Raw genomic sequence first — 25753 nt, 5'->3', positions numbered from 1 at the left:
GGTTTTGAGTAGAAGTTGGCAGCTTTATAAAAAGGGTATTAGGGTGGGTGCAGTGGTGCAGTGGCTCACACCTGTAATCCCAACACTTGTGGCATTAGAATGGGGAATTGAAGACCAAAAAAGCTAAGATTTAATCTTGTTTTTGTTTCTGTTTTTGTTTTTTTTTTTTTGAGACGGAGTCTCACTCTGTCGCCCAGGCTGGAATGCAGTGGCGCGATCTAGGCTCACTGCAAGCTCCGCCTCTCGGGTTTACTTACACCATTCTCCTGCCTCAGCCTCCCAAGTAGCTGTGACTACAGGCGCCTGCCACCACGCCCAGCTAATTTTTTGTATTTTTAGTAGAGATGGGGTTTCACCGTGTTAGCCAGGATGGTCTCGATCTCCTGACCTCGTGATCCGCCTGCCTCAGCCTCCCAAAGTGCTGGGATTACAGGTGTGAGCCACCACACCCCGCCTGTTTTTTTTGTTTTGTTTTGTTTTTGGTTTTTTTTTTTGGAGACGGAGTCTTACTCCGTTTCCCAGGCTGGAGTGCAATAGCATGATCTTGGCTCACTGCAACCTCCGCCTCCCGGGTTCAAGCAATTCTCCTGCCTCAGCCTCCCGAGTAGAGTAGTTGGGACTACAGGCAAGCACAACCATGCCCAGCTAATTTTTGTATTTTTAGTAGAGATGGGGTTTCACCATGTTGGGGTTTAGTAGAGATGGAGTTTCACCAAGACCAGGAGTTCAGGCTGGTCTTGAACTCCTGGCTTCAGGTGATCCGCCCACCTCGGTCTCCCAAAGTGCTGGGATTACAGACGTGAGCCAATGTGCCTGGCCTTTTTTTTTTTTTTGAGACCGAGCCTCACTCTGATGCCCAACTAGAGTGCAATGGTGCAATCCAGGCTCACTGCAACCTCTGCCTTCCAGATTCAATCAATTTTCCTGCCTCAGCTTCCCTAGTAGCTGAGATTACAGGCACCCACCACCACGCCTGGCTAATTTTTGTATTTTTAGTAGAGACGGGGTTTCACCATGCTGGCCAGGCTGGTCTCGACCTTAGGCGATCCTCCTGCCTTGGCCTTCCAAAGTGCCGGGATTACAGGCGTGAGCTACTGCGCCTGGCCAATCATTCTTTTATTGTTTCAAAATGGTTTTGATTTTTTTTTTTAGGATGAACTAACTATTTTCATATTTTAGACAGTTGGGAAAATAAGGAATAATGTAAAAGTAAAATTACCTTATATTAGAGAAAATTCATTTTTATTTTATACAGTTTCATCCAGATCTCATTTCTTTACACAATTTGGATTGTAATTGTAAATATGGTGTTAAACATTGCATTTATCACTTGATTTTGATCAATTTTCCATAAGATTAATTAGTTAATGAGACTTTTAATGCTTTATTGTCATTTGGATATATTCCAGTGTATGTGATGTACTGATATTTATTTAAGCTTCTACGGGTGAGCACTTAGGCTATTTCTAATGTTTTGCTCTAAACTAGATCTGAATGCATAAAACTTTATTTATTTCTTTGCTTATTTCGTAAAGGCAGATCCTTAGAACTGGAACTAAATAAAAGTCTCAGTTCCAGAGACTGAGACAGGAGGATCGCTTGAGGTCAGGAGTGTGAGACTCCGGTCTCTACAGTTTTTTTCTTTTTTTATATGGAGTCCAACTCTGTCATCAAGGTTGGAGTGCGGTAACATGATCTCAGCTCACTGCAGCCTCCACCTTCCGGGTTCAAGTGATTCTGGCACCTCAGCCTCCCAAGTAGCTCGGACCACAGGCGTCCGCCACCACGCTCAGCTAATTTTTGTATTTTTAGTAGAGATGGGGTTTCACCACGTTGGCCAGTCTGTTCTCAAACTCTTGACCTCAGGTGATCCACGTGCCTTGGCCTCCCAAAGTGCTGGGATTTATAGGGATGAGCCAACATGCCCGGCCTCTATGAAAAAAATTTTTTTTTTTTGGGAGATGGAGTTTTGCTCTTGTTGCCCAGGCTGGAGTGCAGTGGCAGGATCTTGGCTCACTGCAACCTCTGCCTCCTAGGTTCAAGTGATTTTCCAGCCTCAGCCTCCCAAGCAGCTGGGATTACAGGCACGTACCACCATGCCTAGCTAATTTTTCTATTATTAGTAGAGATAGGGTTTCACCATCTTGGCCAGGCTGGTCTCAAACTCCCGACCTCAGGTGATCCACCCGCATCAGCCTCCCAAAGTGCTGGGATTACAGGCATGAGCCACTATGCCCGGCCAAAAATTTTTCTTTTTAATTAGCCAGGTGTGGTGGCATGTGCTTTGCAGTCCCAGCTACTTGGGAGGCTGAGGCATTGCCTGAGCCAATGAGCCCAGGAGTTTGAGGCTCCAGTGAGCTGTGTTCACACCACTGCCCTTAAAATATTTTATTTTCCTATAAGTTTAGTATTTTAAAAAAGGGGGTGAGGGCTACATTGAAGGTAGAACACCAAATACAGTCTAGCCTAGATAGCAGAGTGAGACACTGTCTCAGAATTTAAAAGGGTGTGATAAAGTGTGGAAACTTTGATGTCTAGTGTGCCAAGGGCAGTGTGGGTGAAGGAATGGAGGCTGGGTATGGCTTATAGTTGGGTAAAGCAGAGGTAGGGGTCCTGAGATACTGAGAGACTCCTGGACGGGACTTGTGGCAGAAATGATTGTCTGCTACACAGTAGGAGCAGGAAGATGTGTTGCCCACTAACTTGGGGGCTTCTGAACATCATCCTAGTTCACTCACTCTCAGCAGTGGCAGGAGGAATATGAAGAAAGCAGTATTAATGGTGTTTTGGATATTTTTATTCTCACCAATTGTGAGAATCACAGTCTCTAAGTGAGATTAATTTTTCTTTCCCTTAAAATATTTTATTTTCCTTTAAGTTTAGTATTTTAAAAAGGAGGTGAGGGCTACATTGAAGGTAGAACATCAAATACAGTCTAGGCTCCAAGATTCTGACTCCAGATAAAAAAGTTACTGATCAGGCACCTGCAATTCCAGCTATTCGGGAGCCTGAGGCAGGAGAATCACTTGAACCTGGGAGGTGGAGGTTGCAGTGAGCAGAGATGGCGCCATTGCACTCCAGCCTAGGCAACAAGAGCGAGACACCATGTCAAAATACATAAATAAATAAAAAGTTACTGATACAGCCTGGCGCGGTGGCTCACGCCTGTAATCCCAGCACTTTGGGAGATTGAGGTGGGTGGGTCACAAGGTCAGGAGTTCGAGACCAGCCTGGCCAACATGGTGAAACCCAGTCTCTACTAAAAATACAAAAATTAGCCAGGCATGGTGGCGTGTGCCTGTAATCCCAGCTACTCAGGAGGCTGAGGCAGGAGAATTGCTTGAACCCGGGAGGCAGAGGTTGCAGTTAGCTGAGATCACACCATTGCATTCCAGCCGGGGTGACAGGAACGATACTCAAACTCAAAAAAAAAAAAAAAAAAAAAGTTACTGATAGGACTAGATTGTATCTTTTAGGTGCATTGTGGCAGGGAAAATTTTTGAGAACTGGTGGATTAGAGAAGTAGAAGCTGCCGTAGGTTTGAGAGTTGCACTAATACAGCTTTTCACAGGCCTCTATTACCTCTGGTTTCTCAAAATGATTTTGGTTTTCATTTTTTAACCCTTATGGCAGCGGACAAACATAAATTGCAGAGATTCCTGACTGCTGACATGGCCCTGGTGGCGACAGTCTATGCGCCAATCACTTTTCCTCCTGCATCTGTGCTGCTTTTCAAGCAGAAAAGCAATGGTAAGTTGAGCTACAGAGAAGAACAGACCCTGCAGGTCCTTAATAGATGAACACTGTTTTCTCTTCTTTATTTAAATTTGGGAGCCAAATGGTATGGAGAAGGTAATGATGGTTTTCAAAATACACTAAGTCTTCATTTAACGTTGTTAATAGAACAATGAAAACTGCAACTTTTACGTGAAACAGTGTATAGCCAGTTCTGAAATAACTGCCTTTTGTTCAACATCCTTTCCTTGTAACAACTGACGAGAAAAAGTATGGTTTTCTTATACATCGTTTCTCTTAAAGTACAAGTTTTCAAGAACCTGTTGACAAGGTTAAGTGTGGGCTTACAGTTTACCAATCTTAGCCTCAGATTGGGCTAGGGCAGGGGGATGACAAACCACGCTTTTGCATGGGTCTTTAAATGGACTGGGGCAATAAATGAAGACTTTGGCCTGTAAATTCCTAAGTAGCTTCTTTGCTTTTGTCCTTTAGGAATGCACAGCCTCATTGCTACAGGCCATCTTATGTCAGTAGATCCAGACAGAATGGTCATCAAGAGAGTTGTTCTGAGTGGTCATCCTTTGAAAATGTTTACTAAGATGGCAGTAGTACGTTACATGTTCTTCAACAGAGGTGGGTACGAAGGAGGAGGATGGGATCTGATTACCTTTGTGGTATAAAGGTTGGGTTTACATTTTGTGGGTAAATGTTTCATCTTGGTCTTTTATGTGTTTGATTCTAAGAGGATGTGCTATGGTTTAAACCAGTGGAACTGAGAACGAAGTGGGGCCGAAGAGGACATATCAAGGAGCCTTTAGGTAAAGAAACATGGGATTTGAGACCATGTCTACACTTCTGCAGTGTTGCTAAATGACTATTGGGTTGGAAGTCATTGCTTTAAAATTTTCTACTTTTAATTTGACTGACTTGTTCTGATTTCTTTCTAGGTACCCATGGCCACATGAAATGCAGCTTTAATGGGAAGCTAAAATCTCAAGACACAGTACTGATGAACCTGTATAAACGAGTCTTCCCCAAATGGACTTATGATCCATACGTACCAGAACCAGTACCCTGGCTGAAAAGTGAGATTTCTTCAACAGTGCCTCAAGGGGGCATGGAGTAATGGATTCAAAGAGATTCTGTCTCACCTGGAGTGCCAGTCAGTACTCCAGGGATGGGAGGCACAAGTTGTGATTGGGCAAAGTTTATTTTCTATGTCAGCCTGTCAGTCCGCTGCCCCATTTTGCAAGACTTTTTTTTTAGCCTTGACAAAATGTCTCAGTTAAGTATAAAAGTTTTTCCACTACTTAGTCCAAAAAAAATATTAAATCTCAATGACATAGCCACTCTCCATTAAGAATCTGATAACCAAGAGTTGACAATGACTAGGAAACAAAATGTCTTCAGTATCTAAAGACACTGAATCCCACCATTTCCTTTTCTGTAAATTAAACAGAAACAGACTGATAAGAAGCTGGCCTTTCAGCCTGCTTCACCCAAGTTATGGAGGAGGTTAAGTCTACATTTCCACCACTGAGCACAATACAAATGTTCTTTACTTCTGGGGAAACAGTTTGAAAATGTTGAGACAGCACAGCAGCCACTCCAACACCAGCTGTAGGTTCAATGAGTAGTTTCATCCTCTCCCACACCAGCTGGGTTGCATGCTGTTGATATGGAAGGGAGTAGGAATTAGTGAAAGGGGAGTCTAGTTGGTTTACCTATAAAGGTCAGATGAGAATATATGTCCAGTTTGAATTTTCTTATCACTGTGTACACATGCTTCCCAAAGCTTTTCTTTAATTCTAACTCTGCTTCTGTCAAGAGGGTTGTCATTAATACATCTAGGGTACCCTCCCATGTCATGAAGTTACCTAGTCAGGTTCCCATGGGTCACCTGCCACTCCTAACGGAAGTTTCTTCTGCCTAAAAAGTTACACCATGCTTTGTTATTTCTTTTCCTGTTGGAGCTTTACCTTAATTTCATCCTCTGTGACAGTGAAGATATCATCCACAAGGTCCCTGATAATAGGCCAGGTGTTCAAGCCAATGCTGGATTTGACACCATCTGCTATGGTTTCTGGAGGATAAAGATTGGGCATCAGTTTCCCTTTCAGCTTGGACTGGTAGCAGTCATCTGCATTTGAGGGTTCAGCAGCATATACCTTCACACTAGGTTTCAGAGCCTGGGAAGAGGAATATTAAGACATCTTACAACAAACCACAACATTGCCTGCATGTCTAAAAGAAAATACGGGCCCGGTGTAGTGGCTCACACCTGTAATCCCAACACTTTGGGAGCCTGAGGTGCGTGGATCAGTTGAGGTCAGGAGTTGAAGACCAGCCTGGCCAACCTGGTGAAATGCAGTCTCAACTAAAAATATGAAAATCAGCCAGGCGTGGTGGCGGGCCCCCGTAATCCCAGCTACTCAAGAGGCTGAGGTAGGAGAATCGCTTGAACTTGGGAGGGGTAGGTTGCAGTGAGCCGAGATCACACCAAAAGGGGGCGGGGCGCAGTGGCTCACGCCTGTAATCCCAGCACTTTGGGAGGTCGAGGTGGGCGGATCACGAGGTCGGGAGATTGAGACCGTCCTGGCTAACAGTGAAACCCCGTCTCTACTAAAAATACAAAAAAAAAAAAAAAAAAAAAATAGCCAGGCATGGTGGTGGGCACCTGTAGTCCAGCTACTTGAGAGGCAGAGGCAGGAGAATGGCGTGAACCTGGGAGGCAGAGCTTGCAGTGAGCCAAGATTGTGCCACTGCACTCCAGCCTGGGTGACAGAGTGACACTCTGTCTCAAAAAAAAGAAAAGAAAATAGGCACAATAAGTAATACATTTCTGCCCAAGTAAGAGCCTTCCCTTTTGTGGATGTAATGAAAATATCTTCAGGCACTTTATAAATAAATTATATGTCTGATACTAGCCTTCCATTGCCTGGATCACATCTGCTTCTCCTGGTAATTTGAGAAAAGAGTAGCCCCTTGGTATGGATAGTAGCTTGATGACATGGAATTCAGGGAAAAGACTATGATGGTGTCACTTGTAACTGCTTTTGTGCTGTAAAATAGTCATGGATTAAGAAGACAGTTGGCTGGGTGCGGTGGCTCACACCTGTAATCCTAGCACTTTGGGAGGCCAAAGTAAAAGGATTGCTTGAGCCCAGGAGTTCCAGACCAACCTGGCCAACACAGCAAGACCCCATCTCAAAAAAAATAAAAATATTAAAAATTATAAATAGGCCGGGCGCAGTGGCTCACGCCTGTAATCCCAGCACTTTGGGAGGCCAAGGCGGGCAGATCACAAGGTCAGGAGTTCAAGACCAGCCTGACCAACATGGTGAAACCCCGTCTGTACTAAAAAAATACAAAAAAATTAGCAGGGTGTGGTGGCGCGTGCCTGTAATCCCAGCTACTCGGGAGGCTGAGACAGGAGAATCGCTTGAACCCGGGAGGTAGAGGTTGCAGTGAGCCAGGATTGTGCCACTGCACTCCAGCCTGGGCAACAGCGGGAGTCTGTCTCAAAAAATAATAATAATAGTAAATAGAGTAGTGAGGCAGAGATGGGCCTTCATCTCAAGTCCCAAAGGAATAAGGGCAAGGAATGGTAATGTGTGCAGAATGTTGAGCACGTGTATATAGAACATTTAGGATGTAAAGTAAATCCTCTGCTTGAAGCAGGGAATCCTCCAGAAGCTGCTCACCTTAATTGTAATTGCTATTCCAGCAACCATTCCTCCTCCACCTACAGGTACCACCAGTGCATCTACCAAAGGAACCTTTAGTGAAAAGAATATAAACTGTAAATAGGCCTATTAGTAAGCAGTTTTATATTTAATGTGTACATATAAAATAATTGAACATAGCCCAACAGCTTTACCAGTAGCTAAACAGGAAGAACTCAGCTATTTTACCTGGTTCAGCACTTCCAGGGCAATTGTCCCTTGTCCAGCTATCACTGCAGGCTCCTGGTTGGGATGTACCATGATGCCTTCTGTTTCTTCTGTAACTCTTTTTGCAACATTTTCTCTGGACTGAAAGTACATTAATTTAGCTTAATTGATTTGTATTTAATAGAGTCCCCAACAAGTTCCATTTGGTCATTCAGCATTTTATTGACCATCTACTTTTTTCAGACTTTGTTCAGGTACTAGAGATATATATGTTAATAAAATATCCCTGCCCTCAAGGGCATTATATTATATGGTAGAGATGGGTGAAGTAAATATATGGTATGTCTAAGTGCAATGGAGTAAAATGAAGGAATTTATTTCATATAGGGTAGCCAGGAAGAGCCTCTAGTAAAGTGACATTTTAAAAGATCTGAACAAGTGCTGTGGATGTCTAGAATATTCCAGAGAGGGGTAACTGCAAAGACTACAAAGTAGGAGTGCTTGGCCTTTCTGAGGAACAGCTAAAAATGTTAGTATGGCTGGCACAGAGTGGGCAGAGAAATAATAGAAGATGAGGTCAAGGCTGGGTGCAGTGGCTCACACCTATAATCCCAGCACTCTGGGAGGCCAAGGTGGGCAGATCACTTCAGGTCAGGAGTTCAAGACCAGCCTTGCCAACATGGCGAAACCCCATCTCTACTAAAAATACAAAAATTAGCCAGATGTGGTGGCACGCGCCTGTAATCCCAGCTACTCTGGTGGCCAAGGCATGAGAATCTCTTGAACCCAGGAAGTGGAGGCTGCAGTGAGCTAAGATCAAACTGCTGCACTCCAGCCTGGGTTGGACAGAGTGAGACCCTGTCTCAAAATAAATAAGAAAATGAGGGACCGGGCGCAGTGGCTCACACCTGTAATCCCAGCACTTTGGGAGGCCAAGGCAGGCAGATCACGAGGTCAGGAGTTCGAGACCAGCCTGACCAATATGGTGAAACCCTGTCTCTACTAAATCAAAAATTAGCCGGGCATGGTGGCACGCGCCTGTAGTCCCAGCTACTCGGGAGGCTGAGGCAGAAGAATCGCTTGAACCCAGGAGGCGGAGGTTGCAGTGAGCTGAGATTGTGCCGCTGCACTCCAGCCTGGGTGACAGGGAGATCCTGTCTCAAAAAAAAAAAAAAAGATGAGGTCAGAAAGAGGAATGTTTGAGTTTATCCAGGGCTTAGATGATTGCAAGAACTCTGGTTTCCACCGTGTATGAGATGGGAATCCAACAGAGAATTTAGACTTGAAAAGAGACAAGTTCTGGCCGGGCGTGGTGGCTCACACCTGTAATCCCAGCACTTTGGGAGGCTGAGGCGGGCGGATCACGAGGTCAGGAGATCGAGACCATCCTGGCTAACACAGTGAAACCCCGTCTCTACTAAAAATAGAAAAAATTAGCTGGGCGAGGTGGCAGGCACCTGTAGTCCCAGCTACTCGGGAGCCTGAGGCAGGAGAATGGCGTGAACCCCGGAGGCAGGGCTTGCAGTAAGCCGAGATCGCACCACTGCACTCCAGCCTGGGCGACAGAGCGAGACTCCGCCTCAAAAAAAAACAAAAGAGACAAGTTCTGACTTTATTAAATGGAGAGCTCTGGTTGCTCAGAAAAGCCTGTAGTGCGGCAAAGGTGGATGCAGAGAGACCAGTTTAGCTACTGAATTGAATATAGGTGAGAGTTGATGTTGGTTGGAATCAGAGTGGTAACGGTAGACACAGAAGCAGTTGGGTTATGGAAATATGTTGAAAGCAGACTGAGATTTGGATGTGGGGTATGAGACTGGCTGTGTGCAGTGGGTCACGCCTGTGATCCCAGCATTTTGGGAGGCCAAGGTGGGAGGATTGCTTGAGCCCAGGAGTTTGAGACCAGCCTGGGCAACAGTGAGACCCTGTCTACAAAAAATAAAGGAATTAGGTGTGGTGGCATGCACCTGTAGTCCTAGCTACTCAACAGGCTGAGGCAGGAGGATCCCACAACATTGGAAGAGCCCATCTCCAACAACAACAACAAAATTTCGAAAAAAGATGACTCCAACTTTGTTTTGAGTAACTAGAAGAATAAAAATTGTCATTTACCAAGATGAGGAAGACTGGAAGTGAAGCAATATAGGGAAGTAAGATCAGGAGTTTGGTTTTAGCTGTAGTTTGAGATGCCTTTTAAGACATCAAGTGGGAAAGTTAGGTAGCTGTTGGATATAAAAGTTGGCTGTTAAGGGGAAAGAAGTTGGAGTTGGTGTTGTTAGACCATAGGTGATAATTTAAGCAATGAGACTAATGAGATCTTGTGAGTGTAGATGGAGAAAAGGTTGAGCATGCTAACAGAAATAAAGAGGAAGCCACAAAGGAGGCTGAGAAGGAGCAGCCAGTAAGGTAGGAAGAGCCATTGGTCACATGAAGGCTGTTAAGGTGGTACCAAGCGCTGCTCTCCTTACCTCATCACTAGGTTCACAGTATACAATTGACGCTCCGTAGGCTTGTATTGCAAGTTTTTTACAGTCTGGAGCTGTCTGGGGCACCACAATATAAGCAGGAATTCCTGGGAGAGGAAAACATGTTTGGTTACTACAAGTCAGGAGAATTTAGAATAGAAACTTATGCGGCCAGGCGCAGTGGGTCACGCCTGTAATCCCAGCACTTTGGGAGGCTGAGGCGGGTGGATCACGAGGTCAGGAGATTGAGACCATCCTGGCTAACACGGTGAAAACCCGTCTCTACTAAAAATACAAAAAAAAAAAAAAAAAAAAAAATAGCCAGGCATGGTGGCAGGCTCCTGTAGTCCCAGCTACTCAGTCCCAGGCTGAGGCAGGACAACGGTGTGAACCCGGGAGATGGAGCTTGCAGTAAGCCGAGATCCTGCCACTGCGCTCCAGCCTGGGTGACAGAGCAAGACTCCATCTCAAAAAAAAAAAAAAAAAAAAAAAAAGAAACATATTCAGCTAGGTGTGGTGGTGTGGTGGCTCATGCCTGTAATCCTAGGAGCCAAGGATTGGGAGGCCAAGGCGGGTGGATTGCCTGAGCCCAGGAGTTCGAGACCAGCCTGGGCAACATGGTGAAATTAGTATTTTGTATTTGTAAAATAGAAAAAAATTAGCCAGGCGTGGTGGTGCGCACCTGTAGTCCCAGCTACTCACGAGGCTGAGGCAGGAGAATCACTTGAACCCAGCAGGTGGAGGTTACGGTGAGCCGAGATCGCTTCACCGCTCTCCAGCCTGGGTGACAGAGCAAGATTCTGTCTTCAAAAAAAAAAAAAAAAAAAAAGTAAAAAGAAACTTATGTTCATATTGCTTGCAATCAGATAGAGATTTCTTTGGAAAGTTACTTCCCACAGCTATCATCACTCTCACTGAAATTAAGGGCACTTTTCCAGTCCTTTCTGAAGATCTACCCAGTACCTTGAGAAATCAAGTACCTTCCAATTTGGCAGCATAGGTGAGAGCCTGTCCGTGGTTTCCACTGCTGTGAGTAACAACAGCTTTCGGCTTCCTTTCTAAAGCGTCAGGAACCAAGCTTCTGACGGCATTGAGAGCACCACGAATCTGAAAAAGAGGGATGGTGAATTCACATATTTGATTAAAACATTGTTTTGGAAAGCAAGGAGCTTTTCTAGATTTTCTATCCTTAACATACACATCCAATCTGTCACTAAATCTTATCGATTTACTTCCTAAATATCTCATGTGCATCTTTATTTTTTATTTTTTTGAGATGGAGTCTCCGTTATCCCGGCTGGAGTGTAAGTGGCCCGATCTCGGCCCACCGCAACGTCCGCCTCCCCACACCGCATCTACCCCCAGAGCCGGGTTCAAGTGATTTTCCTGCCTCAGCCTCCCAAGTAGCTGGGATTATAGGCACCTGCCACCATGCCTGGCTAAATATATATATATATTTTTTTAGACCTAGTCTCGCTCTGTTACATCCCGGGCTGGAGTGCAGTGGCGCGATCTGGCCTCACTGCAAGCTCCACCTCCGGCGTTCACGTCATTCTCCTGCCTCAGCTTCTCAAGTAGCCGGGACTACAGGTGCCCGCCACCACGCCCGGCTAATTTTTTTGTATTTTTAGTAGAGACGGGGTTTCCCCGTGTTAGCCAGGATGGTCTCGATCTCTTGACCTGTTATCCGCCCGCCTGAGCCTCCCAAAGTGCTGGGATTACAAGCGTGAGCCACCGCGCCCGGCCTTTTTTTTTTTTTTTCGAGATGGAGTCTTGCTCTATCACCCACGCTGGAGTGCAATGGAGTGATCTCGACTCACCGCAACCACTGCCTTCTGGGTTCAAGCGATTCTCCTGCCTCAGCCTCCAAAGCAGCTGGGATTACAGGTGCCTGGCACCAAGTCCGGCTCATTTTGTATTTTTAGTAGAAAGTGTTTCACCAAGGCTGGGTGCGGTGGCTCACGCCAGTAATCCCAGCACTTTGGAAGGCTGAGGCGGGCGGATCACAAGGTCAGGAGATCAAGGCCATAGTGGCTAACACGGTGAAACCTTGTCTCTTCTAAAAATTAAAAAAAAAAAAAAAAATTAGCTGGGCTTGGTGGCGGGCGCCTGTAGTCCCAGCTAATAGGGTGGCGGAGGCAGGAGAATGGCGTGAACCCGGGAGGTGGAGCTTACAGTGAGCCGAGATCGTGCCACTGCACTCTAGCCTGGGGGACAGAGCGAGACTCCGTCTCAAAACAAAACAAAACAAAATTAAAAAAGCGTTTCATCATGTTGGTCAGGCTGGTGTCGAACTCCTGACCTCAGGGGATCCACCTGCCTCAGCCTCCCAAAGTGCTGGGATTACAAGTGTGAACCACCGTGCCTGTCATATATTTGTATTTTTTGTAGACAGAATTTTGCCGTGTGGCCCAGGCTTAGATCTTTTATATTAATAATGTATCCATGTGTAGCAAGTTGATACAGTGAATGCTTAAACTTGGGTCATATACAGAGTGATAACACTTTCCAATTTGCCTGCAACAGTTCAGGTGTCTCAGTTTAGATACTTCAGGTTGCTTCTTTCAGTCCCAAACATGTCCTAGTTTGGAAAATAAATTATGTCTTAGTTTGGACAGTAAGTGATGGTATATATAATAAAGTCATGCTTTGCTTAAGGATGGGGATATGTTTTGAGAAATGCATGATCTGGCATGCATCATAGAGTGTACTTATACAAACCCAGCTGTTACAGCCTATTACTCCTAGGCTGCAAACCCTGTATAGCATGTTACTGTACTGAATACTGTAAGCAGCTATAACACAATGACAAGTATTTCTGTGTCTAAACACAGAAATCATACAGTAAATGTGTGGTATTATAACCTTATGGGACCAAGGACCACCATCATATAGGTGGTCTGTCATTGACTGAAACGTTATGTGGCACATGACTGTATTTTATGTATATATTATATATACATATACATATATATAAAAATTACTCAGATAAGTTATATATATTGTCCTAATTATAAGGACTTATGACTGTGTAAAAGTTGCTTATCAACACTATGATGCTAGGTAAAACAAGGACTTAAAAGGAAAATTTCTGTAACCTTTTTTCCAACTGTATAAAGGCATTAATTTACTTCTGCCTATCTCATTGGGTGGTCAGGAGAATCAAATTGATATGTGAAAGGGTTTGAAAACATACATGATATGCTGAGAAAAAGGATTGTTACCTTAAAAGATCCTGTTTTCTGGAACAGTTCACATTTGAAGAAAAGATTGCGCCCTGTTAGTTGATTCAAAATGGAGCTTGTTAGCACTGGTGTGAGATGGATAGAATCTCGAATGTTGATATGAGCTTTTTCAACATCAGCAAAGGAGATGCAATACTGAGCACACATGGTTCTGAAACCCAGGAATAAGAAAGGGGTCAAAGCAAAGTCCGAGACAATATGTTTATTGAAGAGATTTTGAAAATACATAACAGAATAGACCTGGGGCCTGTGGTGTCACGTGGAAATTCTCCATTATTGGAGTGCCAGAATTTCTCTAAAAGAGATTTGACTTGAAAGCTGATCAAAGTTTTTCTGGTGAAGCTTTGAGGGAAGGAACTGATGGTGATTACAGAAGGCTAAAGCCCACTCCCCACCCAACCACCCATCTCTTGGCACTGTTGGCACTGCCACTGGTCTCCATCTTCTTTTTTTTTTTTTTTTTTTGAGACAGAATCTCGCTCTATAGCCCAGGCTGGAGTGCAGTGGCACAATCTCAGCTCACTGCAACCTCTGCCTCCTGGGTCAAGCAATTCTCCTGCCTTAGCCTCCCGAGTAGCTGGGATTACAGGAATGTGCCATCCTGCCCAGCTAATTTTTGTATTTTTAGTAGACATGGGGTTTCACCATGTTGGCCAGGCAGGTCTTGAACTTCTGACCTCGTGATCCGCCTGCCTCAGCCTCCTAAAGTGCTGGGATTACAGGCGTAAGCCACCGCGCCCAGCTCCACCTTTCTTTCTTTTCTTTTTTTTTTTGAGACGGAGTCTCGCTGTCGCCCAGGCTGGAGTGCAGTGGCGCGATCTCGGCTCACTGCAGGCTCCACCCCGCGGGGTTCATGCCATTCTCCTGCCTCAGCCTCCCGAGGAGCTGGGACTACAGGCACCCGCTACCTCGCCCGGCTAATTTTTTGTATTTTTAGTAGAGACGAGGTTTCACCGTGTTAGCCAAGATGGTCTCGATCTCCTGACCTCGTGATCCACCCGCCTCGGCCTACCAAAGTGCTAGGATTACAGGCGTGAGCCACCGTGCCTGGCCGTCCACCTTTCTTTTAATCATCGTTGTGAAGCTACTTGAATGAATTGAATTCAATTTTTATATTATTTTTAATTTATAAATTTAAATTTTTAATTTTTAATAAAAATTTAACAAATTATTTGATAAAGAAAAAAATAGCTAGACTTTTCCATTTAAATAACTATGTTCATTTTCTTTATTTCCCTCTGCATTTTCTGTTTTTTGAGATGGAGTTTCGCTTTTGTAGTCCAGGCTGGAGTGCACTGGTGCAATCCTGACTCACCACAACCTCCACGTCCCAGGTTCAAGCGATTCTCCTGCTTCAGCCTCCCAAGTAGGTGAGATTACAGGCATGCACCACCATGCCCAGCTAATTTCTTTTTTTTTTTTTTCTAAGACAGTCTCGCTATGTAACCCAGGCTGGAGTGCAGTGGCACAATATCGGCTCACTGCAAGCTCCGCCTCCCGGGTTCACGCCATTCTCCTGCCTCAGCCTCCTGAATAGCTGGGACTACAGGCGCCCGCCACCATGCCTAGTTAATTTTTTGTATTTTTAGTGAAGACGGGGTTTCACTGTGTTAGTCAGGATGGGCTCAATCTCCTGACCTCGTGATCCGCCCGCCTTGGCCTCCCAAAGTGCTGGGATTACAGGCGTGAGCCACCAAACCGAGCCAATTTTGTATTTGTAATAGAGACGGGGTTTCTCCATGTTGTGCAGGCTGGTCTCGAACTCCTGACCTCAGGTGATCCGCCCGCCTCAGACTCCCAAAGTGCTGGGATTATAGGTGTGAGTCACTGCGCCCGGCTCCTTCTGCATTCTCAATATACATTATGTAACAGTTAAAGCAAACATTTTGTTTACTCCTACATTTGACCCAGTTTCTTTACAATTTTCATAATTTTCAATAACTACATTAAGCTTCCACCTTCCACTGTGTCTATTGTACCAGTTAAATATGAAGTTTCTCTATTTTTCCTTATTACAAAAGAATCTATCTTCATTAGAAAACTGAGTTAATCTGAAAATACAGAGATACAAAAAGAACATGAAAATAGGAACTAAACCTTCCTACCTAAAGACAGTTGCTATCCAGTGGTTTAGCTTTCCAGGCCCAACTACATATGCAGACAAAACTGTTTGGTAGGTTTGGTAACTTCTTTTTTTGTCAGACAATATTATGAATACCAATGAATCTCATCGGTGAGTACATGTATCCACATTTTTTTTTTTTTTTTGAGATGGAGTTTCACTCTGTCACCCAGGCTGGAGTGCAGTGGCATGACTGTGGCTCACTGCAACCTCCGCCTCCCGGGTTCAAGCAATTCTCCTGCCTCAACCTCCCGAGTTGCTGGGATTGCAGGCGCCCACCACCACACCCAGCTAATTTTTATATTTTTAGTAGAGGTGGGGTTTCACCACGTTGGCCAGGCTGGTCTTGGACTCCTGATCTCAGGTGATCCACCCGCCTCAGCCTCCCAAAGTGCTGGTATTACAGGCGTGAGCCACCACACCCAGCCCATTTATCCAACTTTTTTTTTTTTGAGACAGAGTCTTGCTCTGTCGCCAGGCTGGAGTGCAGTGGCGCCATCTCAGCTCACTGCAACCTCTGCCTCCCAGGTTCAAGCGATTCTCCTGCCTTAGCCTCCCTAGTAGCTAGGATGACAGGCGCCTGCCACCACACCCAGCTAATTTTTTGTATTTTTAGTGGAGACAGGGTTTCACTATGTTGGCCAGGCTAGTGTCGAACTCCTGACCTCAGGCAATCCACCCGGCTCAGCCTCCCAAAGTGCTGGGATTACAGGCGTGAGCCACCGCGCCCGGCTTTATCCAACTTTTAAAATGACTTAATAGTACTTCTTTTACAAAAATACAATAATTTAGCTGAGGGCAGTGACACATGCTGGTAGTCCCAGCTACTTGGGAGGCTAAGGCGGGAGGCTTGCTTGAGCCTGGGAGTGTGTTATTATCACGTCTATGAATAGCCACTGTACTGTGGCCTGGGCAATGTAAGCAAGACGCTGTCTCTTGAAAAAGAAAAAATAATAATTTTAAGTTTACATAGCTCAAATGAACATTTGGATTTCCTTTTGTTGTTGGCTGTAAGAATGATGTAATGAATAGCCTTGTTGCAAGATTTTTGTGTACCTCCGTCAGTCCTTAGGGTAGATTTCACCAAATGGTATTTTGTATCAAAATGCATACATATTTCTAAGACATCTGATACCCACTGCCAAACTGATCTCCAGAAGGGTCCTATATTACATCAATTTGTATTCCCAACAACAGGTTTGATGGAATGATGCCTATTTTCCTTCATCCGTCCTGTATCATTTTTATGTCAATTTAATTATGTCTAGTAGTTGTTGTTTGAGACGGAGTCTCGCTCTGTTGCCCAGGCTGGAGTGCAGTGGTGGGATCTTGGCTCACTGCAACCTCCACCTCCCGGGTTCAAGTGGTTCTCCTGCCTCAGCCTCCCAAGTAGCTGGGACTACTGGTGCGTGCCACCACGCCCAGCTAATTTTTTGTATTTTTAGTAGAGACAGGGTTTCACTGTGTTAGCCAGGATGGTCTCGATCTCCTGACTTTGTGATCCACCCGCCTCAGCCTCCCAAAGTGCTGAGATTACAGGTGTGAGCCACTGTGCCCAGCAATGTCTAGTAGTTTTAATTTACATTAATTACTAGTGATCGAACATTTTTTTGTGTATCTTGGCCGCTTGTTCTTTTCTCAGTGTTTTTTTTGTTTGTTTTTTTTTTTTTAGATAAGGTCTCACTCTGTTGTCCAGGCTGGTGTACAGTGGCTCAGTTATGGCTCCCTGCAGCTTCAAACTCTTGAGCTCAAGTGATCTTCCCGTCTCAGCCTGCCAAGTACCTGGGACTATGACTGTGCACCACCATACCCGGCTAATTTTTTAAATTTTTCTTTCAGTAGAGAGGAAGTCTTGCTGTGTTGCCCAGGCTGGTCTCAAACCCCTGAGCTCAAGAGATCCTTCTGCCTTGGCCTTCCAAAGTGCTGGGATTACAGGCATGAGGCACCACACTCAGCCTTCTTAACACACCATTTACTGACAGAATCCTTTTCCTCTGAAATGCTCTATTTATCAAAAATTAAATTTCTATGAATGGTTGGGGCTGTTGTATTTTGTTCCATTGGCCAGACTGCCAATGTCTTTTCCTATTATATACTGTATTAATGAATTTTCCCTTGATTACTCTTTCTAAAATTCATTGGCTTTTCTCACGTATCAATTCTTCCAGGTAAACTAGAATTCCTTTATCAAAGTTGCCAGAAATTCCATTGTAAAGATGTATAAATGAATTGGAGGCATTATTTATTTACTGAGACGGCGTCTCTTGTCGTCCAGGCTGGAGTGCACTGGCATGATCTCAGCTCACTGCAACCTCTGCCTCCCAGGCTCAAGCAATCCTCTCACCTCAGCCTCCTGAGTAGCTGGGACCACAGGTGCATTGTGCCACCATGCCTGGCTAATTTCTGTATTTTTTTAGAGACAAGGTTTTGCCATGTTGCCCAGGCTGGTCCTGACCTTCTGAGCTCAAGTGATCCACCCACCTTGGCCTCCCAAAGTGCTGGGATTACAGGCGTGAGCCACCATGACAGATTTTTTAACCATATTAAAAATTGTTTAATATGATTAAAAAATCAGTATTTTTAAATGTCAATTATGCCCCCTCGGCTGGGCACAGTAGCAGGAGGATTGCTTAAACCCAGGAGTTCAAGGCTGCAGTGAGTAATGATTGTACCACTGCAAGAGCAAGACCCTGTCTCTTAAAAACAAAAAAACAAGAGAACAAAAAATAGTTGGCTGGGTGTGGTGGCTCTTGCCTGTAATCCCAGCACTTCTGGAGGCCAAAGTGAGTGAATCACTTGAGGTCAGGAGTTCAGGAGTTCGAGACCAGACTGACTAACATGGTAAAATCCCGTCTCCATTAAAAAAACAAAAATTGGCTGGGCATAGTGGGTCACATCTGTAATCCCAGCACTTTGGGAGGCTGAGGTGCGAAGATCACAAGGTCAGGAGATCGAGACCATCCTGGCTAACATGGTGAAACCTCGTTTCTACTAAAAATGTAAAAAATTAGCCGGGCATGGTGGCGGGTGCCTGTACTCCCAGCTACTGGGGAGGCTGAGGCAGGAGAATGGCATGAACCTGAGAGGCGGAGTTTGCAGTGAGCCGAGATTGTGCCACTGCACTCCAGCCTGGGCGACAGAGCGAGACTCTGTCTCAAAAAAAAAAAAAAAAAAAAAAAAAATTAGCCAGGAGTGGTGGCATGCGCCTGTAGTCCTAGCTACTAGGGAGGCTGAGGCAGAAAAATCGCTTGAACCTGGAAGGCAAAGGTTGCAGTGAGCCGAGATCGTTCCACTGCACTCCAGCCTGAGCGACAGAATGAGACTCTGTCTCAAAACAACAACAACAACAACAAATCCCAAAAAACCATGCCAGGCCTGAAGACTCAATATTTTTATGAATAAATGTCAATTATGCCCCCTTAGCAGGGTGCAGTGGCTCATACCTGTAATCCCAACACTTTAGGTGGGTGGACTGCTTGAGCTCAGGAGTTTAAGACCAGCCTGGGCAACATGTTGAAACCCTATCTCTACCAAAAACACAAAAATTAGCCGTGCAGGTGGCAGGCGCCTGTAGTGGTAATTCTACAGTAAACAGTATGGTGCTTCCTCAAAAAACTGAACATAGAATCATCCTATGATCTACCAATTCCATTCCTACATGTAGACCCTGTCTCTCAACAACAACAAAACCCAGAATACAAAAAACCCACTATCAAAAATAAGATATATTTTGGAGGTTGTAAACAGTTAGTCCTCTTAGTTGCGAGTGATAGGACCTCAATTTAAACTACCTTAGGAAGCACAAGGTGGAGGTGTTGAGATTCACTAGCTCATGGAATCCATGAAGAACTGAACAAACCGTGGTACGGGGAGGAATATGGAGCTTCAGGAACTACTGGAACCAGAGATTTGAGAGCTTCCCAGACTCTTAGTCTCTCACCTCTGCTGCTTTCTGCATGTCGGCTTCTTTTTCACTGCAGGCGAGTTGGTTCCATATGGAACTGACACGTGGCTGCTGACAGCTCGTATGTTTTACATTTTATGGCTTCCACACTGGGGGGAATTTTCTTTCTCAGTTTCAGTTTAAAAAATTCTGGGTAAGGACTCTGGCCCATCTTGGCCCAGGACCAGCGGCCAGGGTATGAGGTCACTGAAGATAACAGTGTACAATAGTCGGAAGTATTTACATAAACATGAAAAAGGAACAGAATGAGATCTGTAACACAGTATCAATTAGGTACATTTAAAACACATACATACATAAAACAACATTACATATTATTCAAAGATACATGTATATTCAAAGACATATCAAACACATTAGAGTGACTACCTAAGCAGGGAGGAAAGGAACATTAGTGGGAACTGGAATGAGGAGAAAAGATAAAATGAGAAAGGCCTTGTTAATGACAGTGTGAATAAATGAGTATGACTAGCTCAATTCTCTGCACCTGAGGGGAAAATAGCAAAATAAAGGAGTGATGGAGGAAAGCAAACAAAGAAAAGAAAAAGTACTTTTGAGTGGGAGTAAGGGGCATTTTCCAAGTGAAAATAAAGGGGAGAATGCTGGGGAGATGATTCCATACATGTTCATTATAGGAACAGAAGAGATATATCCTGATAGTGGATTGAATGGGGGAGAGAGGTGTGAAGAATAAATCCTGGGCCAGGCATGGTGGCTCACACCTGTAATCCCAACACTTTGGAAGGCCAAGGTGGGAAGATTGCCAGAGGCAAGGAGTCTGAGACCAGCCTGGGCAACACAGGGAAACCCTGCCTCTACAAATTATTATTATTATTATTTTGAGATGGAGTTTCGATCTTGTCGCCCAGGCTGGAGTGCAATGTCACAATCTCGGCTCACTGCAACCTCCACCTCCCGGATTCAAGTGATTCTCCTGCCTCAGCCTCCCAAGTAGCTGGGATTACAGGCATGTACCACCACACCTAGCTCATGTTTTGTATTTAGTAGGGACGGGGTTTCACTATGTTGGTCAGGCTGGTCTCGAACTCCTGACCTCAGATGATCCACCCGCCTCAGCCTCCCAAAGTGCTGGGGTTACAGGTATGAGCCACCATACCCGGCCAATATTTTTATTTTTTTGAGATAGAGTCTCACTCTGTCGCCAGGCTGGAGTGCAGTGGTGCGATCTTGGCTCACCGCAACCTCTGCCTCTTGGGTTCAAGTGATTCTCCTACCTCAGCCTCCCAAGTAGCTGGGATTACAGGAGCGTGCCACCACGCCGAGCTAATTGGCCAGGATAGTCTCGATCTCTTGACCTTGTGATCTGCCCGCCTCAGCCTCCCAAAGTACTAGGATTACAGGTGTGAGCCACCGCGCCCAGCCAAAAATTTTTCTTTAAAAAGAGTAATTCCTGGGTTTTGACTCAAATGGTGGTACAATTTGTTGAGATTTAAAACAGGAGAAGAAATAAGTATTTGACGGGAAAATCAGATTTGATTAGCTAAGTTTGAATTGTTTATGAAACATCCAAGAGGATGTCCCTTTTTGAAAAATTATTTTTTGCCAGAAATGTGTATATATTAGTGTCTGTTTTATTTCTGAAGAATGAGCTTTTCAATTTATTTAAAGTACAGCTCTTTTTCCCTTATTTCTGATTTTGTTTACTCTGCCATTTTCCTTTAATTGTTTTCTATATTTGTTGAATGCGTAGCTTACTAATTTTCACTTTAAAAAAAACATATAAGGTTACTTATATGATTTTTCCTCTGAGAAGTGCTTTAATATCATGGATTCCATTATGCAATATTTTCATTATCATAATTTCTAAATAATCCAAGATTTTAGTCTTGTTTTCTTTTTTGACCCATGAATTATTTAAAATTGGTGGTTTTTTTTGTTGTTTGTTTTTTTAAAAAAGACATTTATTCAGTGTCACGATCAGACTATTACATTTAGCAATCAACAGCTTGGGTGCAAAAAAAAAAATCTACATTAAAACCCTTTGTTGGAATGCTTTACACTTTCCACAAAACAGAAACTAAAATAACCTGTTATACAACTAGTCACAAATACAGTCTTCGAGTTTTTTGCCCATACACATGAGTATTTGTCTAAAACATGTCTTCTTTGTAGTAGCTAGGCCCTGCCACCACTGTGCTTGGCTTAGTCCACAAATCTGTTGTAACCTGTAGCTTCCCTGTCACTTTGCTGGCTCTCCTCTCATGCTAAGCTCTGTTTCCTATTTAAAATCTTCTGCCACTACCATAGCTACTGCTGCTACTGGAACCGCCATAGCCACCTTGGTTTCGTGGTTTGGCAAAGTATTGGCCTGCACCACCATAGGGGCCAGAGCTTCTGCCTCCAAAGTTTCCTCCCTTCATGGGTCCAAAAACTGAAGACTAATTGTTGTAATTGCCAAAATCATTGTAGCTTTCACCACCTCCAAAATTGCTTCCATCATTACGAAATCCATTATAGCCATCCCCACTGCCACGATATCCACCACCACCACAGCTGCCACCAAAGCCACCATGACCACTGAAATTTCCTTCATGACCAAAGTTGTCATTCCCACCGAAACCACCTCCACGACCACCACCAAAGTTTCCAGAAGTACTTTGACCTCTTTGGCTGGATGAAGCACTCACCATCTCTTGCTTTGACAGGCCTTTCCTAACTTCACAGTTGTGGCCATTCACAGTATGGTATTTCTGAATGACAGTCTTATCCACGGAGTCATGGTCATCAAAGGTTACAAAGGTAAAGCCCCTTTTCTTGCCACTGCCTTGGTCAGTCATGATTTCAATCACTTCAATTTTTCCATACTGTTCAAAATAATTTCTTAGGTGATATTCTTCAGTGTCTTCTTTAATGCCACCAACAAATATCTTTTCCACAGTTAAGTGGGCATCTGGTCTTTGAGAATCTTCTCTTGAGACAGCTCTCTTTAGTTCCACAGCTCTTCCATCCACCTTGTGTGGCCTTGCATTCGTGGCTGCATCCACCTCCTCCACAGTGGCATATGTGGCAAATCCAAAGCCCCTGGCGTGCTTGGTGTTTGGATCTCTCATTACCACACAGTCCGCGAGCATTCCCCATTGCTCAGAATGGCTCCTCAGGCTCTCATCGGTTGTTTCAAAGCTCAGCCCTCCAATGAAGAGCTTCCTCAGCTGTACGAGCTCTTTAGGAGACTCTGACTTAGACTTGGCGGTGTCCATGGGTGGTAAGTGTTTTGTTTTTGAGACAGTCTCTATCTGTCACCCAGGCTGGAGTGCAGTGGCGTGATCTCAGCTCACTGCAGCCTCTACCTCCTGGGTTCAAGTGATTCTCCTGCCTCAGTCTCCCAAGTAGCTGGGATTACAGGTGCCCGCCACCATGCCCAGCTAGTTTTTATATTTTTAGTAGAGACGGGGTTTCGCCACGTTGGCCAGGCTGGTCTCGAACTCCTGACCTCAAGGGATCTGCCCACCTTGGCCTCCCAAAGTGCTGGGATTACAGGCATGAGCCACCGGGCCTGGCCTAAAATTGTTGTTTTTAAAAAAAATTCCAAATGGTTAGAATTTTTTGCTTAATTTGTGGCTATTCATTTCTAGTTTTATTACTTTGTGCTAAGTAAATACGACCTGTACAATTTTTTTTTTCTTTTTTTTTTGAGACGGACTCTCACTCTGTCGCCCAGGCTGGAGTGCAGTGGAGCAATCTTGTATCACTGCAACCTCCACCTCCCAGGTTCAAGCAGCTCTCCCGCCTCAGCGTCCCAAGTAGCTGGGACTACAGGCACCCGCCACCACACCCAGCTAATTTTTTTGTATTTTAGTAGAGATGGGGTTTCATCTCATTGCCCAGGCTGGTCACGAACTCCTGAGCTCAGGCAGTCCGCCCACCTCGGCATCCCAAAGTGCTGGGATTACAGGCGTGAGCCACCGCGCCTGGCCAACCTGTACAATGTTTACTTTTAGAAACTGAATTCAAGGCTGGGCGCGGTGGCTCACGTCTGTAATCCCAGCACTTTAGGGGGCTGAGGCGGGTGGATCACCTGAGGTCAGGAGTTCGAGACCAGCCTGGTCAACATGGTGAAACCCCCATCTCTACTAAAAATACAAAAAATTAGCTGGGCATGGTGGTGGGTGCCTGTAATACCAGCTACTCAGGAGGCTGAGGCAAGAGAATCGCTTGAAACCAGGAGGCAGTTTGCAGTGAGCCAAGATTGTGCCACTGCACTCCAGCCTGGACAACAAGAGTGAAACTCTGTCTCAAAAAAAAAAAATGAAAAACAAAAAAACTCAGCAGCTTTCCTTGTGATACAGACTTAAATATGGTTGTCTTTCTTGTCATTTCTTTTTACCTGGTATTTCATGAATCCTTTAAATCTGAGAATTCAAAAATTTCCACCAACTTAGTAAATTTTCTTCTACTATTTGATTATTGCTCTTCTGCAGTCAGCCCTATTATCCCCTTCTGGAACTCGTATTTAATTATTAATTTTTTGTACCCCTTCTCCATGTCTCCCATCTTTGTCTCTCAGTTTTTATCTATTACCTTTTCCTTCTGAGTTCTGGTAAATTTTCTTGAACTGGTTTAACTTTTGGCATATCTAATCTGCAGTTCACTGACACTGTTGCATTAAATTGGCAGTGCCATTTGTCCTAAGAAAGTTTTCTTGTTTTCCATTATTTTTCCAGCTGAAAAAAAAAATCATGCAATGGCCTCTCAAATTTCAATGTGAAAAGATTATTTTTTAACACTTCTTCCTATTTCTCTCAAATCTGGTGGCAAAGGCTGTCTTCTGCTCTGACCACTCAAATGGTTCCTCTTCTGAACTGTTGGATCTTTTCACCCATCATCTACTGACTTTCTTCTTATGCTTAACCTTCTGGTGACAAAGTGTCACGTAAAAGGAACTGAAGGAGTTCTGTCAGAGGTTGTGGCAATCCTTTGGGCTCAGACTAAGGAATAATTGGTAACTATTCTGTGATGGGTGTGGTGTAAAGGCCTGTGGGGCTGTGGAGGAGCAACAGGTGGAGGCAGGCGGCCTTGGGGAAGGGAGCTTCACCTCTGCACAATTCTCCAAAAAAGATTCAAGTACCAGTCTTCTGGTACAGTTAAATTTTAAAGATGGGAAATTAAAAAGTCAACCTGAGATCCAGAGCAGTAATTTTTTTCAAGAATCCATAGTGACACAGAAATTCCCAAATTGACTTTTTTTTTTTTGAGGCGGAGTCTCGCTCTGTTGGAGACTCCGGGGCTGGAGTGCAGTGGCGCGATCTCGGCTCACTGCAGTCTCCGCCTCCCGGGTTCAAGCCATCCGGCCTTCTCAGCCTTCCGAGTCCCCGGGATTACAGGTCCCAAATCGATTTATATGCCTCCTGATGTACTTCCTTCCACACGATTCCAACTATATCGTATCTAGTTTTTAAAAGTCAGGCGGTGGCCGGGCGCGGTGGCTCACGCCTGTAATCCCAGAACTTTGGGAGGCCGACGCGGGTGGATCACCTGAGGTCAGGAGTTCGAGACCAGCCTAGTGAAACCCCGTCTCTACAAAAAATACAAAAATTAGCCGGGCTTGGTGGCGTGCACCTGTAATCCCAGCTACTAGGGAGACTGAGGCAGGAGAATCGCTTGAATTCAGGAGGCGGAGGTTGCAGTGAGCCGAGACCGCGCCACTGCAATCCAGCCTGGGCGACAGAGCGAGACTCCGTCTTAAAAAAAAAGAGGGTTTGGGAATGTGGCTTGCTGTAATGAAAAAGGCTCTGATAGGTATTTATCCACGGTGTCACCCTGGGCAATTTACTTCCGTTCTCTGGGATTCAGTTTCCTAATCTTAGAAATGGGAATGGTAGAGAGGCTGAGGCGGGAGAATCGCTTGAACCCGGGAGGCGGAGCTTGCAGTGAGCCCAGATCGCGCCACTGCACTCCAGCCCGGGAGTCTCCAACAGAGCGAGACTCCGCCTCAAAAAAAAAAAAAAAAAAAGGGAATAGTAATAACTACTCTTAGCAGATCTTCAAGGGCCCCAAGTAATGGCCCGCGGCGCCAGGCCGGGCCTGTGGCGGGAGAGCCTGGCCTAAGGTGTCCAGAGGAGCCCAGGCTGAGGGGTGTCTCTGTCAACCCGAGTCCCAGACTAGCAGTGTCCTCGGTGTCCACGACAACAGCAACGGCAGCCACCGCCGCAAACGCCCGCCTGGCCTGGCACGGCCCGGCCTCGCCTCACCTCAGCTCACCGGCGCCGCGCCTCCAGCTCCAGCCTCCTCGCGCCTCCCCGGCCGCACCTCTGCGCACGCGCAGCGCCCGCCCGCCCCGCCCAGGCTCGCGCTCCGGTCCCGCCCCTCTGGAA

The 25753-nt window shown here is 45.1% G+C and overlaps 3 protein-coding genes and 1 long non-coding RNA gene across 9 annotated transcripts in view; 2 read left to right on the top strand and 2 right to left on the bottom strand.

Annotated features, from left to right (window-relative positions):
• Positions 1 to 5080, top strand: part of TSR1 (TSR1 ribosome maturation factor) — a 13370-nt gene extending 8290 nt beyond the window's left edge. The window contains exons 12-15 of the mRNA XM_054459782.2: positions 3634 to 3750; positions 4228 to 4368; positions 4479 to 4553; positions 4683 to 5080. Coding sequence (XP_054315757.1) covers positions 3634 to 3750; positions 4228 to 4368; positions 4479 to 4553; positions 4683 to 4861 — 512 coding nt within the window. The 3' untranslated portion in view covers positions 4862 to 5080. The remainder of the gene's footprint in view (positions 1 to 3633; positions 3751 to 4227; positions 4369 to 4478; positions 4554 to 4682) is intronic.
• On the bottom strand, positions 3790 to 25753 carry SRR (serine racemase). 4 transcript variants are annotated; one of them, XM_054459788.2, is made up of 8 exons: positions 25631 to 25753; positions 13315 to 13486; positions 11071 to 11197; positions 10094 to 10197; positions 7650 to 7769; positions 7440 to 7514; positions 5715 to 5924; positions 3790 to 5405 (listed from the first exon to the last, which is right to left on the bottom strand). In XM_054459788.2, exons 2-8 carry the CDS (start codon positions 13480 to 13482, stop codon positions 5187 to 5189), a joined length of 1023 nt encoding a protein of 340 aa, XP_054315763.1. In that variant the 5' UTR covers positions 13483 to 13486; positions 25631 to 25753; the 3' UTR covers positions 3790 to 5186. The 4 variants fall into 4 exon arrangements, with proteins under 4 accessions (XP_054315763.1, XP_063511804.1, XP_054315764.1 ...); XM_063655734.1 differs by having other exon boundaries at positions 13315 to 13367; positions 25631 to 25681; XM_054459789.2 differs by lacking the exon at positions 25631 to 25753 and adding an exon at positions 22070 to 22202.
• Positions 14412 to 17494, top strand: LOC134738652 (uncharacterized). Of its 2 annotated transcripts, none has more exons than XR_010124567.1 (2): positions 14412 to 14701; positions 17130 to 17494. It is a non-coding gene; the product is annotated as an uncharacterized LOC134738652 (long non-coding RNA). The 2 variants fall into 2 exon arrangements; XR_010124568.1 differs by having other exon boundaries at positions 14412 to 14705.
• LOC129018279 (heterogeneous nuclear ribonucleoprotein A1-like 3) lies at positions 19500 to 25693 on the bottom strand. 2 transcript variants are annotated; one of them, XM_063655735.1, is made up of 3 exons: positions 25631 to 25693; positions 22070 to 22940; positions 19500 to 19607 (listed from the first exon to the last, which is right to left on the bottom strand). In XM_063655735.1, the coding sequence occupies exons 2-3, from the start codon at positions 22637 to 22639 to the stop codon at positions 19605 to 19607; spliced, it is 573 nt and encodes a 190-aa protein (XP_063511805.1). In that variant the 5' UTR covers positions 22640 to 22940; positions 25631 to 25693; the 3' UTR covers positions 19500 to 19604. The 2 variants fall into 2 exon arrangements, with proteins under 2 accessions (XP_063511805.1, XP_054315767.1); XM_054459792.2 differs by lacking the exon at positions 19500 to 19607 and having other exon boundaries at positions 21077 to 22940.

Source organism: Pongo pygmaeus, chromosome 19 (assembly GCF_028885625.2).
Source record: "Pongo pygmaeus isolate AG05252 chromosome 19, NHGRI_mPonPyg2-v2.0_pri, whole genome shotgun sequence".
NCBI lineage: Eukaryota > Metazoa > Chordata > Mammalia > Primates > Hominidae > Pongo > Pongo pygmaeus.
This window is presented reverse-complemented; position numbering and strand designations above follow the sequence as displayed.

Bases quoted from the DNA above. Each gene is read 5' to 3' on its own strand.
- LOC129018279 (XM_054459792.2), bottom strand. From the start codon at position 22,639: ATGGACACCGCCAAGTCTAAGTCAGAGTCTCCTAAAGAGCTCGTACAG.
- SRR (XM_054459788.2), bottom strand. From the start codon at position 13,482: ATGTGTGCTCAGTATTGCATCTCCTTTGCTGATGTTGAAAAAGCTCAT. The intron at 10,198-11,070 runs GTACTTGATTTC...TTCCTCTCCCAG, and splicing joins CTATGCTGCCAAATTGGAAG to GAATTCCTGCTTATATTGTG. The intron at 7,515-7,649 runs GTAAAATAGCTG...TTTTCACTAAAG, and splicing joins CCCTGGAAGTGCTGAACCAG to GTTCCTTTGGTAGATGCACT.